Source organism: Aquarana catesbeiana, linkage group LG08 (genome assembly GCF_042186555.1).
Source record: "Aquarana catesbeiana isolate 2022-GZ linkage group LG08, ASM4218655v1, whole genome shotgun sequence".
In the NCBI taxonomy this organism is placed as follows: Eukaryota; Metazoa; Chordata; class Amphibia; order Anura; family Ranidae; genus Aquarana; species Aquarana catesbeiana.
In genome coordinates this window covers 255,243,305-255,256,640 of record NC_133331.1, presented here as the reverse complement: position 1 = coordinate 255,256,640, position 13,336 = coordinate 255,243,305, and the positions used below count along the sequence as shown (strand labels likewise).

Here is a 13,336-nt window from a genome sequence, read left to right as displayed (position 1 = left end):
GTGGTCGTCTTGGAGGAGTGTTTGGGGTCGTTATCATGTTGGAATATTGCCCTGAGGCCCAGTCTCCAAAGGGAGGGGATTATGCTCTGCTTCAGTATGTCACAGTATATGTTGACATTCATGGTTCCCTCAATGAACTGTAGCTCCCCAGTGTCGGCAGCACTCATGCAGCCCCAGACCATGACATTCCCACCACCATGCTTGACTGTAGGCAAGACACACTTGTCTTTGTACTCTTCACCTGGTTGCCGCCACACACGCTTGACACCATCCGAACCAAATAAGTTTATCTTGATCTCATCAGACCACAAGGCATGTTTTCAGTAATCCATGTTCTTAGTTTGCTTTTGTTCAGCTGACTGTTTGTGGGCTATCTTGTGCATCATCTTTATTAGAAGAGGCTTTCTTCTGGGATGACAGCCATGCAGACCAATTTGATGCAGTGTGTGGCATATGGTCTGAGCACTGACATGCTGACCCCCCACCCTTCAAACTCTGCAGCAATGCTGGCAGCAGTCATACATCTATTTCCCAAAGAGAACCTCTGGATATGATGCTAAGCCCATGCACTCAACTTCTTTGATCGACCATGGCGAGGCCTGTTCTAACTGGAACCTGTCCTTTTAAACCACTGTATGGTCTTGGCCATAGTGCTGCAGCTCAGTTTCATCTATATGTAGATCAACAATTTTTTTTTTCAGATCCTCAGAGTTCTTTGCCATGAGGTGCCATGTTGAACTTCCAGTGACTAGTAGGAGAGAGTCAGAGCGATAACACCAAATTTAACACACCTGATCCCCATTCACAACCAAGACCTTGTAACAGTAACACGTCACCTGACACCGGGGAGGGAAAATGGCTAATTGGGCCCAATTTGGACATTGTCACTAAGGGGTGTACTCACTTTTGTTGCCAGTGGTTTAGACATTAATGGCTGTGTGTTGAGTTATTTTAAGGGGACAGCAAATTTACACTGCTATGCAAGCTGTACACTCACTACTTTACATTGTAGCAAAGTGCAAGTTCTTCAGTGTTGACACATGAAAAGATATAATAAATATTTATAAAAACGTGAGGGGTGTACTCACTTTTGTGAGATACTGTACCCTACCATAGATACACACTACAGTGCCACCTGTTGAATAGATAGGTATAATGGATACAGTATTGTTCACAGTATAAAGCAACTTTTACTTGCTGTTGTTCTTTCAACATTTGTAAGTGTATAATTTTTACAACCCATCCACCCCATGTGAATTAATACTACAGGTTTATAATTTGTCAAATTTCATTTTATAGATGCCCTGTCCATAGAATCCACTGTCAATGAAGTGAATTAAGAGTCACGAAACGCGTTGGGATTTGTGATGTTTTTCATTCATCCATTTATTTTATTATTGAATTTTTGAGAATGTATAACAATATATAAAATTTCAATATTTAACTGGCTTTGTCAAACAGACCAACAATAGCAAACTAGTCTTCTTCATAATTTTAACATTACATGTAAGTTTGTGCATAAAAGTACTAGTTTTTATACAGTGTGGATATTTAAAATAAAACATTTTTATACAGTTTATTGTGTTCAGAAGAGCCTCAATAAAGTCCCATGGGCATTTAACTTGCTTTCCCTGTAATATAAGGGATAGAGGCACACATGTATCAGACCAAAATCAAGATGGTGTTCCCAGTACTACATGTACTACAGTACATGTACACTACTACACTCAGTGTAGACAGGGCTGCTGTTAATAATCATGGGGCCAAGTACAGCCTACCTGACAGGGCACCCTCCCAGAGAATATAAAAATTATATTTTTGGTAAAAATTAACTAAGATCATTAACAACAAGCACAAACACCACATAACTTACAAAATTCCAATTGAATCTAAAATATAAAAATGTATGAAGTTAGTAAATGTGTGTGAAGGAAGTATTGGGGTTCATTCATATGAGCACTGTGGCCTTTACAGTGTAAATCAGCAGTTTATTTATATAGTTCCAGCAGTCTGGAGCTGTGTGCAGGCATCCTATGGGGACCCAGCAGCAGTACAAACACAGCCGCAAGTCCTAATTTGACAGGTGACTGGGTGCAGGAGTATGGCCCTGAACACAAACAGTGTGCATTTGGAGCCACTCACCCACACCTGTCAAATTAGGACCTGAGTTCATACCAGGCGGCTCCAGCCGCAGAAACAAGCCACTCATTCACTAGGGATGGGTGAACGGTTCGGCCCGAGCATAAGTTGGGGTTGAACTTTTGTTGTTCGGATGTTTGGCGAACAGCCGAACAAACGGGTCGCTCGACCGTTGGTTCGCCCCCCCGAACCAACCACAATGCATTGCGGCGCTGAACAGTGCATTGCAAGCCCTGATTGACTGAAGCAGTGAAAGCTTCAGCCTATCAGGGCACAGAGAACTGTCAAAGTCATGATTGGACACTGTAATCATGACTTTATCCAATCATGGCTCATTCCCACCCCACAGTATAAAAGTATTCTTTCAATGCCAGGCATTTTTAGTGTGATTTCAGTGTGGAGAGAGATGGAACAGGGCTCTTTTCAGTGCTATTAGTGAGTTAGTGTGCTATACTGTGCTATTTTGCTTCAATTGTCAGTGTCAAATATTACTTTAATGTCAGTCTAGGGATAGAGTGTGAGTGTAGTGAGGAGGACTATCATTCAGCTTTACATAGTGTGCAGATAGAGTAGGGACAGCTCAGATAGTTTCACTGTAGTGTAATGAGACCGTGTCATTCATACATTAGTGTAGCGTAGGGACAGCTCAAATAGTTTCAGTTTAGTGTAGTGAGACCGTGTCAGTAATCTTGACATTAGTGTATAGCTAGAGTAGGGACAGTTCAGATACCGTCAGTGTAGTGACGGTTGAACACCATCTATTTGATTGCGTTACTGCCAGTTTAATGCCATATAGTTCTGTGTGCGTTACTGCCAGTTTAACGACATATAGTTCTGTGTGCATTACTGTCAGTTTAACGCCATGTAGTTTTGTGCGTTACTGCAAGTTTAACGCCATTTACTTCTGTGTGCGTTACTGCAAGTTTAACGCCATTTACTTCTGTGTGCGTTACTGCAAGTTTAACGCCATTTACTTCTGTGTGCACTACTGCAAGTTTAACGCTATTTACTTTTGTGTGCGTTACTGCAAGTTTAATGCCATATAGTTCTGTGCGTCACTGAACGTTTGGCGCATTATATTGCAGTACATTATACTGTATCCGTTGAGTGTGTCTGTGTAGTGTGAGTACTCAAATTAAAGTGCACCAAACACCACTTTACATTGATTAACGTGCATCTACGCACAGATTTCCACTTCTTCTTTACATTTTCTTATAAGCACCGCCCCCTCCCAATAATGTCTGGTAGACTTGTGCACAAAGGGAAATTTAGTTTAGTTTCAGTTGGTTGTCATTCATAAAATACATAATTTAATTCTGTTATAACTGTTATGTTACGTTAATTAATTTTCGGATAATTCGTTATTATTCGTAGAGTGTCGATATTCGTTATACTGAATCTCGAATCATGTCGAATTCATTCGTTATACCTGCAATAGTTTCTTTGGTATTAGTTAAAATTTATGTATGTATATACAGTATATTCGTGATAATGATTCGTAGTTTGGAAAGTCGTTTGTTTATTGAATGTATTAATACTTTGCCAGTAATCCAACCTCCAGCACAAAATTAATCAGCTGATTGGACTGTAAGATTTACTTTGAGTTGACCTTTTGTTTCATTAGATCTTTAACGAATTACCGAATCATGTCAAATTCATTCATTATAGTCTCTATAATTTCTTTCGTATTAGTTGAAATTCGTTATTTTTTTATTCGGACATTCAGATGCATCCGAATGCCCGAAAGATGCAAAATTTGGCCGAATTTCGATTCGTTACGAAACTGATTGCACATGTCTAATGTCTGGGAGGACAACAAGGAGAGGCAGACGTTCCCTTGGCACTGTAAGGGGGCCAGCAACAAATGTGTCCACAGGCAAAGGTGGATGTGGTGGTCAGTCCTCAGGCAGGGCATCATTTCCTCTGTTTAGTGAGTTTGCCCGTGCTATCCAGCCACAGCATGCAGAGAAGGTGGTGGACTGGCTTACTAAACCTTCCCCATCCTCCTCATCCTCTGTTACGCAAGCAGAGACAAGTGTGCAGTCCCCTGCAGTTGCCAGAGTGGATAAACCTGCCTCCTTGTCCATATCTATTCCTGCCATAGCCCTAACATCAGCCATGGAGGAGTCAGGCGAGTTATTTGACCATAGCGTCAGCCACTTGCTCCTTGATGATGCCCAGCCATTACTAGATTCAGATGTTGGTTCTGAGGTTGAGGATGACAGGACAAATTGGCATTCATGTTCCCCCAGCCAAGTTGTCTCCAGTGGTAATGATGATGATGGAGGAGATGAAGATGATGATGATGATGATGTCACTGATGCAACTTGGGTGCCAGATAGAGCAGAGGAGGAAACTGAAGGTGAGGGGTCACAGGAGGCCGACATCAAGAAAGAGAAGAGAGCAGCCACCCTATTCCATCACATTCTGCAGCTGTTATCCCCCGGCCCACTCCCCAAAGCTCAGCTGTCTGGGCCTTTCAGCACATCTGCAGCAGATCGCACTGTTGCTATCTGTAAACTGTGTCTCAGGCACATCAAACATGGCAAAAACACCAGCCACTTGAGTACCACATGCTTAACAAGGCATTTAACGTCCACTCAGCCCGTTGGCAAGAACAACTAAAAGCCACACAAAAGGGGTACAAATCTGTCCCTTCTCCTCCTCCTCCTTACCCACTTCAGTCTGCCCCTGCTATACCAAATCATTACCTCTCAGAAGCCTCCACTGACAGGGATGATTGTATAGCACAGGGTGTCCCAGGTCCTAGCAGCACATCTGCCAGCAGCACACCACCAGCTGTAGACTGTAACCGGCAAATTTCTCTGCCCCATCTGCCCCACGGAAAAAAAATACAGTCCCTGCCACCCACATGCCCAGCATCTAAATGCAAGCTTGTCAAAGCTGTTGGCTCTCCAACTTCTGCCTTTCAGCCTGGTGGATTATACCACCTTCTGTGCCATTCTGTACCACAATGGCAGGTTCCCAGTCGCTACTACTTTTCACATAAGGCCGTTACATCTCTCTACCATCACATGGAAGGGAATGTTCTGACATCGTTGGGGAAGGCAGTCAGCCGTAAAATCCACCTTACTGCTAACACATGGTCCAGCAAGCAGGGATGATATATTTCGTTCACAGCACACTGGGTAACGCTGCTTGCAACTCGAAAGGATGCAGGACAGGGCTCGGTGCTGCAGCTTGTTGTGCCTCCATGTCTCCATACAGCTGGTGGTGATAATGCCAGACCTGTGAGCTCTACCCCCTCCTCCTCCTCTGCCACCTCCATGCCCTCCTCTGCAGAATTGCCCTATGAACATCAGGTACCCCCTAAGCGTTTAAAGGGCTATTCCCAGAGTCAGGCTAAAAGGTACCATGCAGTGCTTCAGCTGGTGTGTTTAGTTGACAGGAACCACACCAGGGCAGAGATATTCTTGCAGCTCTGCAGGGACAGGCCCAGAGGTGGTTCACACCAAGCCAGCTGGAGCAAGGAGTGGTGTGTGATAATGACTCAAACCTCCTGTCCGCCCTTAGACAGGGAAAGTTGACACATTTGCCATGCCTGGCACATGTCCCCAATTTGGTAGTGCAGCGTTTCCTAAATATGTACCCAGGGTTATACGATGTGCTAAAGCTGGCCAGAAGAGTCTGTAGCCATTTCTGGCGGTCATACACAGCCAGTGCTCGGTTGGCTGAAATTCAGCGGGAAATCCACCTGCCCGTAAACTGTCTGATTTGTGACATGCTCACCATGTGGAACTCGACTTTGTCAATGTTGCAGCGGCTATACATGCAGCAGAGGGCCGTCAACGAGTACCTGTGCGAATACGGCACAACGACAGGCTCAGGCCGCCTCTGTTTTTTTTCCCCACGCCGATGGTGTGACTTTTATAAAAATTAATCAGTCCTGGATTATCAGCTATGAGGCCCCTGATGCCGATGTCACTGATTAAGTATTTTTTGAGATGTGGAATCTCTGCAGGACTTCGAGGCTGCCTAGCTTTGAGGGTGTTCAATCATTTCATCTGGAAGAATGTTTTTGGTATAGGTTTCATGAGCACAATTAACACCCAAAGATCAATTTTTCAGCACCTGTTTGACAGGTGCATATCATTGCAATTTTTTTTGCCTTCATCAAGAGCAAATCTAAAGGGTTACGATGGGAAGGCGCCACTGACACCCAAAGACCAATTTTTCTGCACTTGTTTGACAGGTGCACATCATTGAAAGTTGTTACAGCAAGGCCAATTCTTGCTTTCATCAAGATTATCTCTATAGGGTTACGGTGGGAAGGCGCCACCGACACCCAAAGACCAATTTTTACACCCCTGTTACTTCTATCCAAAGTCAAAGTGACACCAGAAGGTATCCAAAAAATCTCTAATCTTGTTCCCAGTGCACTACATTGTGGCCTCATCATACACACTGGCTCCCCAGCTGTTGCTGAGCAAAATAAAGGCAGCTTGCTGGGAAAATGTCATTTTTTGTCTTTATAAATGCAATTGTTGCTGCAGCAGATTCTAGACATGGTACAGATCTGCCACTTTACAGGTAGACTAAGGGGACCCCCCAGGCACTATATTGGAAGGATTTTTTCATTTTTATGCTTTCACTTTAAAAATCAAAAAATGACTGCTCATTTAAAAATGACATTTTTCACAAACTTTTTTTATATTGATACCTGTCCCCCAGGGCAGGACCCGGACCCCTATAACCATTGTATGCCCAGTTACTTGCATATAAGCCTTCAAAATGGGCACTTTTGATTTTTGACGTTCGGGTCTCATTGACTTTAATGGGGTTCGTTATTCAGGTCCGAACTTTCGCGGTGTTCGAAAGTTCTGGTGCGAACCTAACAGGGGTCTGTTCGGCTCATCCCTATCATTCACATGGTTGACAATAATGGGCTGCCCTAAATGGGGCACACTACATTCCACCTGGAAGGTGTGAACGGAGCCCAATTGCTCAGTGTTTTCTACTCTAACACATTGAGCACATTAAAGTAAAAATTCCCTAGTAAACTATTTGTTAAAATTCTTATCCTAGCATTTGCAGTTTACAGCTTTCAATGCTGCTAGCTCCTGTTCTTTCAGTGCTGGTACCCTGCGCTTCCAGTTAAAGCTGAGTTCCACCCATTTAAAAGTCAGCAGCTACAAAAAGTGTAGCTGCTGACTTTTAATAAACAGACATTCATGTGTCCCACAGTCCAGCAATGCGGGCGCCCGAAGCCTCGCTCCTCTCCATCTCCCATCCACAGTGCCGGCATTGTAACTGTGGGCGCAAGCCACGCTGCGTGTTGTGAATGGCCGGGCAATCTTCTGATACCTGTGACTTCCGCACGGCTCCAAGGAAGGAAGTGGGAGCTGGGTACCTGTCAAAACTCCCCCACAAAAAAAATGACATGCCAGATGTGGCAATGTCAGGGGGTCACCAGTACTTAAAGCGGAAGTTCCATTTTTGGGTGGAACTCCGCTTTAACAGTGGACAATGCAGTCTTCAGCCAGTCTGTTGGTTTAAAAAAGGGAGACGAAGGAGCAGGAGAGTCCCTTTCCAACCTAGGCTACAGGGCTGTGTGTCTCTATTGATTCACCCAGTGTAGGGAGACACAACTCTGGCCATTGCATGGGAGGGGGGCTCCATAAGACCATGCAGGAGAAAGAAGCCACCCTGAGGCAGAAAACCTAGGTCGGTGATCATGGCACCAGCCTAAACTGCAACATAGGCAAGGATTAAACAATAAAGAAGCTGCATATTCAGTAAGTGATTAAATCAACCTCTGAAAGGGATTTAAAAACTGAGGATTTAATATTATTTTAAGTAAACTTTGGACATAAATAAATCCCAGCCCTAATTGAAGGTCCCACCCTCCAAAAATGAACCTGTCTCAGATGTTTTATAATGCCAGATTACATGTGCTCCTTTAAGTTTTTTTCTCTTGTCAAGCTCTAGAGCTGCCTACATGCAATTTTACAGCAGTTTCAACCATCTTTAAATCTCAACACAAAACGGATCAAGGTTACTTACCACCAACAGTTTACATATTAAAACTTGTATATTTATATGGTGGGTACAGGGGCAGGATGCCTACGATAGACCATCTTTGAGAATAAAAAGTGATTGAAAAAAATTGAAAAGTTGTTGGAAAATTCACCGCATGTATACCCTCAATAAAATACTGGAAAGTGACTTAGTTTATCTTTTTTCTACAGGCTGTGCAGCTCCTCATTGCTTTCATAAGTATTATGCTGGGATCAATCATGCTTCGACTGGACAATTACAGTGAACGCTACACATACACATCAGCCTATGGATTCAATTTTTGGAGCGTACCATTTGTAAGTACACACTGATGGTGATATTTCTAACTATGATCTCTCTGTACTATTCATGACACAAAAAATATATACTGACCTGATACATACTTCAACCCAGCTGTAGGTGCTTTTGAATACCCTAGTTTTCAGGCTTGGGGCCCCTGTGAGCCAAAGAGGTGAAGGCTCAAATTAAAAAGAGTGGAATAGGAGAGAGGAAAATGATATAAAGCTGATGTTTGGGTTTGGAGATTTTTACATAGCTTAATTGGTCCAGTTTGGAGCAATGAAATTATGTAATTGCCATACCTGTGCGATCCCTGTAGAAGCTAGAATTCACTGTAGTGCGCACCACTAGCTTCCGGGTCTCATACCAAGCAGCTGCGTCGTGAACACTGGAGCTCATTCGCTCATTACAGGCACTATTTAGGGAACGCTTTGCAGTTTCTCAATGTAAGGAAAGCATTCTCTGATTGGATGAAGTGGAGAGGCGGGTCAGTGATGTCACAATATCCACGTTGTCCATTCAGAGAACACTTTACATTCATTTAGAATTATAAAGTGTTCTCTGAATGGTGCTGAGGGGGTTCCTGTGTTCACTAAGCAGGGCAGCTGCTTAGTGCAGGACCTGGAAGCTAGGAGCAATCCCTAGTTACATAGTTGGTGAGGTTGAAAAAAAAGACACCAGTCCATCCAGTTCAACCTATGATATGTGTGTATGTGTTTATGTCAATAGTACATCGTATCCTGTATGTTGTGGTTGTTAAGGTGCCCATCTAATAGTTTTTTAAAATTCCACATCCTTACCGCTCTAACAGTAAAGAACGCTCTATGCAGTTTAACTACTAAGGACCAGAAGGTTTTACCCCCTTAACGACCAGGCAATTTTTGTGAGGTCGTGCAACGCTGTACCCAAATAAAATGTATGTGTTTTTATCCCCACAAATAGAGCTTTCTTTTTTAGTGGTATTTGATCACCTCAAACAAAAAAAGACCTACAATTTGAAAAAAAAAACCTATATTTTTTACTTTCTGCTATAAAAAATATTCATTAAAAAAATTTAAAAAAGCAAATTTCTTCATCAGTTTAGGCCAATATCTATTCTGCTTCATATTTTTGGTAAAACAATCCAAATAAACATATACTGATTAGTTTGCGCAAAAGTTATCGTGTCTACAAAATAGGAGATAGATTTATGGCATTTTTATTATTTTTTTTTACTAGTAATGGCGGCGATCAGCAATTTTTAGCGGGACTGCGACATTGCGGCGGACAGATCGGATACCTAACTGACACTTTTGACACTTTTTTGGGAACCAGTGACATTATTACAGTGATCAGTGCTAAAAATATGCACTGACACTGTATAAATGACACTGGCTTAGAAGGGGTTAACATCAGGGGCGATCAAAGGGTTAAGTGTGTTCCCTGTTTGTACTTTCTTACTGTGGGGGGATGGGCTCACTGTATGGACACAGTGATTCGTGTTCCAGATTAGCAGGAACACAAGCTCACAGTGTCCATGCCTGACAGAACGGCGGTCTGCCTTGTTTACATTGGCATACCGCCGTTCTACCTCTCTGGGGAATGATCGGCGTGTTACGGCAGACATCGCGTCCGCCAGTACCTCTGATTGGCTCCCCCTGTCGCCAAAGGGCGCCATCCAGTGGCTATTGCGCGTGACGACATAAAGGTATGTAGTTTTGTTGCAGCCATGCCACCTTGCCGCAGTACAACTGCAGCGGGTGGTCGGCAGGTGGTTAAGGCTAAACCACTTCTCTATTAGTTTTTGAATGGCTGCTCGTCTTTTTAAATTCCCTTTCACTGAATAGTTTTTTCCCTATGTTAGGGTCACCAGTACGGTATTTGTACATTGATATCATATCCCCTCTCAAGCATCTCTTCTCCAGAGAGAATAAGTTCAATGCTTGTAGTCTTTCCCCATAGCGGAGGTACTCCAGTCCCTTAATTAGCTGTGTTACTCTTCTCTGGACTCTCTCCAGGTCCAGCACATCGTTCCTGAGAACTAGGGATGAGCGCAATGTTTGGGTGCCTTTGGCCAATCATGGCTCAGGGGGACTAATTCCACGCCCCCCACGATATAAGGCTGCTTACATAGCGGCCGCCTGTAGTGTTGTTGGCATGGACAGAGAAATAGCTTGAGTTAGATTAAGCAGGCACTGTTATTCAGTTAGTGGCAGTGTATTTGATATATACAGTATATACAGTCAGTCTAATATATATATATATATATATATATATACACACTCTGCATTTAGCATAGACTATACATTCAGTGTTTACTCTATATTCAATCAGTGCAGGCAGTTTATTAATATATATATACTCTGCATGCAGTGTAGCCTATATATACAGCGTATTCGGTGGTGTACTGTTTCTAATACACTTTAGGCGATGTAATAATAATATATATATATATATATATATATACATATATATATATATATATATATACATATATATATATATATATATATATATATATATATATATATATATATATTTTTTTTTTTTTTTTTTTTAATTTATATATATATATATCCTGCATTCAGTGTAGTGTATATATACAGTGCATTTGGTGGTGTACAGTATATAATACACTTCAGGCGGTGTACATAGTATCTAATGCAGTGTGTTCAGTTTCTAATACACTTCTGGTGGTGTAAACAGTATACAATATAGTGCAGCCGTTGTACAGTTTCTAATACAGTGCAGGCGGTGTACATAGTATCTAATACAGTGTGTACAGTTTTGAATACACTTAGGGGAACAATGTACCCGATACTCATTCACATATGGGGGCGGGATCTGCAGACCTCCACAACCCCCCCCCATGTTGAGGGCATGTGGCCTGGTACGGTTCAGGAAGGGGGGGGGGCTCTATCGTTCCCCCTGCCAGGTTGCATGCTTGGATAAGGGTCTGGTATGGGTTTTGGGGGGGACATGTTTTTCTTTTAAATGTTGGCATGGGGGTTCCCCTTAAAATTAATACCAGACCTGAAGGGCCTGGTATGGATTTTGGGGGGGACCCGCACGCCATTTTTTTTTAAAATTTTGGCGAGGGGTTCCCCTTAACCACTTCAATGCACTGTGTTATATAAACTACACTGCCTGCACTGACTGAATATAGAGTCTACACTGAATAGCTAGTCTACACTAAATGCAGAGTATATATATATATATATATATATATATATATATATATATATATAGCGGCCGTGTATAGTGTGTGGACAGAGATAGATTGAGCTAGATTAGGCAGGCAGGTAAGTTAGTGGCCTGCAGGCAGTGTATTTAAAATATATATATTTAAAATATATATATTTTAAATACACTGCCTGCAGGCCACTAACTTACCTGCCTGCCTAATGTAGCTCAATCTATCTCTGTCCACACACTATACACGACCGCTATGTAAGCAGCCTTATATAGTGTGGGCGTGGACTTAGTCCCCCTGAGCCATGATTGGCCAAAGGCACCCTGGGGCGTTCCGCAGCACTCAAATTTCCCACGATTGCGCAATAATATTTGCTGTTTGGCGAATGGGCGAACACCCAATGTTCGAGTCGAACGAACATCGAGCTCATCCCTATTCCCTAATCTCTCTTTGTCTCTCTGGTGTGACTCGAGGTACCGGTAGTATTTCTGAGAATACTACCCTAAAAATCGTTTTTCAGGACACTCCATCTTCCTCTGACTTTGTCATTGGTGCAACGTGTACCATGACAGCCGGGTCGTCCCCAGCCCCACCCAATAATCTGTCCACCAGATCCGTGATGTGCCAAACTCGAGCGCCCGGTGAACAACAGTGTGGCACTTCAGGTCTTTTTGACAGATAGCCCTCTCTGTCCTTCTAATAACTGAGTCAACTACCACAAGAATCTGTCTTTCCTTACCCTTGGCTTTACCCCCTCACTGGAGTTTTTCCCCTGGCAGCTAGGGGTGTCACTCTGCTCCAGCAATGCTGGTCCCTGACTGGTTTCTCCAACATCACGCAACAGGGTGTATTTATTGGGGTGTTCCAGCCCAGGACCAGCTTCCCTGACACTTTCCCCTCTACCCTTCCTGACTCACCCATCTACTCTGCTTGGGTGCCTGTACCTCTTGGTCTCCACCTGCCTCTGTGCTGGCCCCTGCCGGGTACGTTCCCAACTCTCCTTTAGTATGGAGATTCTTTTCAGTGTTGCGAGTTGCTTCCCTAGATTCAGGACCTGGGCTTCCAGGGAAGCAACGTGCTTACATTTTGCACAGCAGTATTTGCCCTCGATCAGATGATCGAGGAACGCATACATGCCACAAGATGTACACCGAGTCGCATCTCCCCACCCGTTGGCCATTATACCCACTAATTTATTGGGGATTGGGAATTATACTCTGTCCGATTAACTGATATCTGGCTTCCTGACTCTAATTTTCTCAGCACACAGTTACTCCCCAATACTCAGTCACACACAGTTACTCTGCAGTACTCAACAATGCTCAGCTATACTCAGTTACCCCACAATACTCAGTTAAACAACAATACTCAGTAGTACTACACTACATCCTCCTCAGTCAGCGTCACCACTACATACAGTGAGTCAGTCTTTTCTATTGGCTGTGTCGCTCTGTGTCCACTCCGCTCCTGCTCAGCCGCCCCTGTATACTGACACTTGTAGGGCTAGTCAGCAGCTAGTTTCCCCCTGTCAGCCTGCCTCTTACTGTTCCCGCCGCTTCCCTGGTCTACCTGTCACACTCCCCCTCCGGTCTGTGGTTACACTTACCCGCCGTCTCTCCCGGTCAATCTGTCACCTCTCGGTCTGGCCGGTTATACGCCCGCCCCCTCTGTCAGAGTCTATGGGGTGGCACTGTCCTCGGTCACTCC

At 43.5% G+C, this 13,336-nt stretch overlaps 1 protein-coding gene across 1 annotated transcript in view; it reads left to right on the top strand.

Annotated features, from left to right (window-relative positions):
• The window catches only part of LOC141105350 (membrane-spanning 4-domains subfamily A member 15-like), a 70,516-nt gene that overhangs the window by 23,538 nt on the left and 33,642 nt on the right, over positions 1–13,336 (top strand). Inside the window, exon 3 of the mRNA XM_073595214.1 lies at positions 8,349–8,474. Coding sequence (XP_073451315.1) covers positions 8,349–8,474 — 126 coding nt within the window. The remainder of the gene's footprint in view (positions 1–8,348; positions 8,475–13,336) is intronic.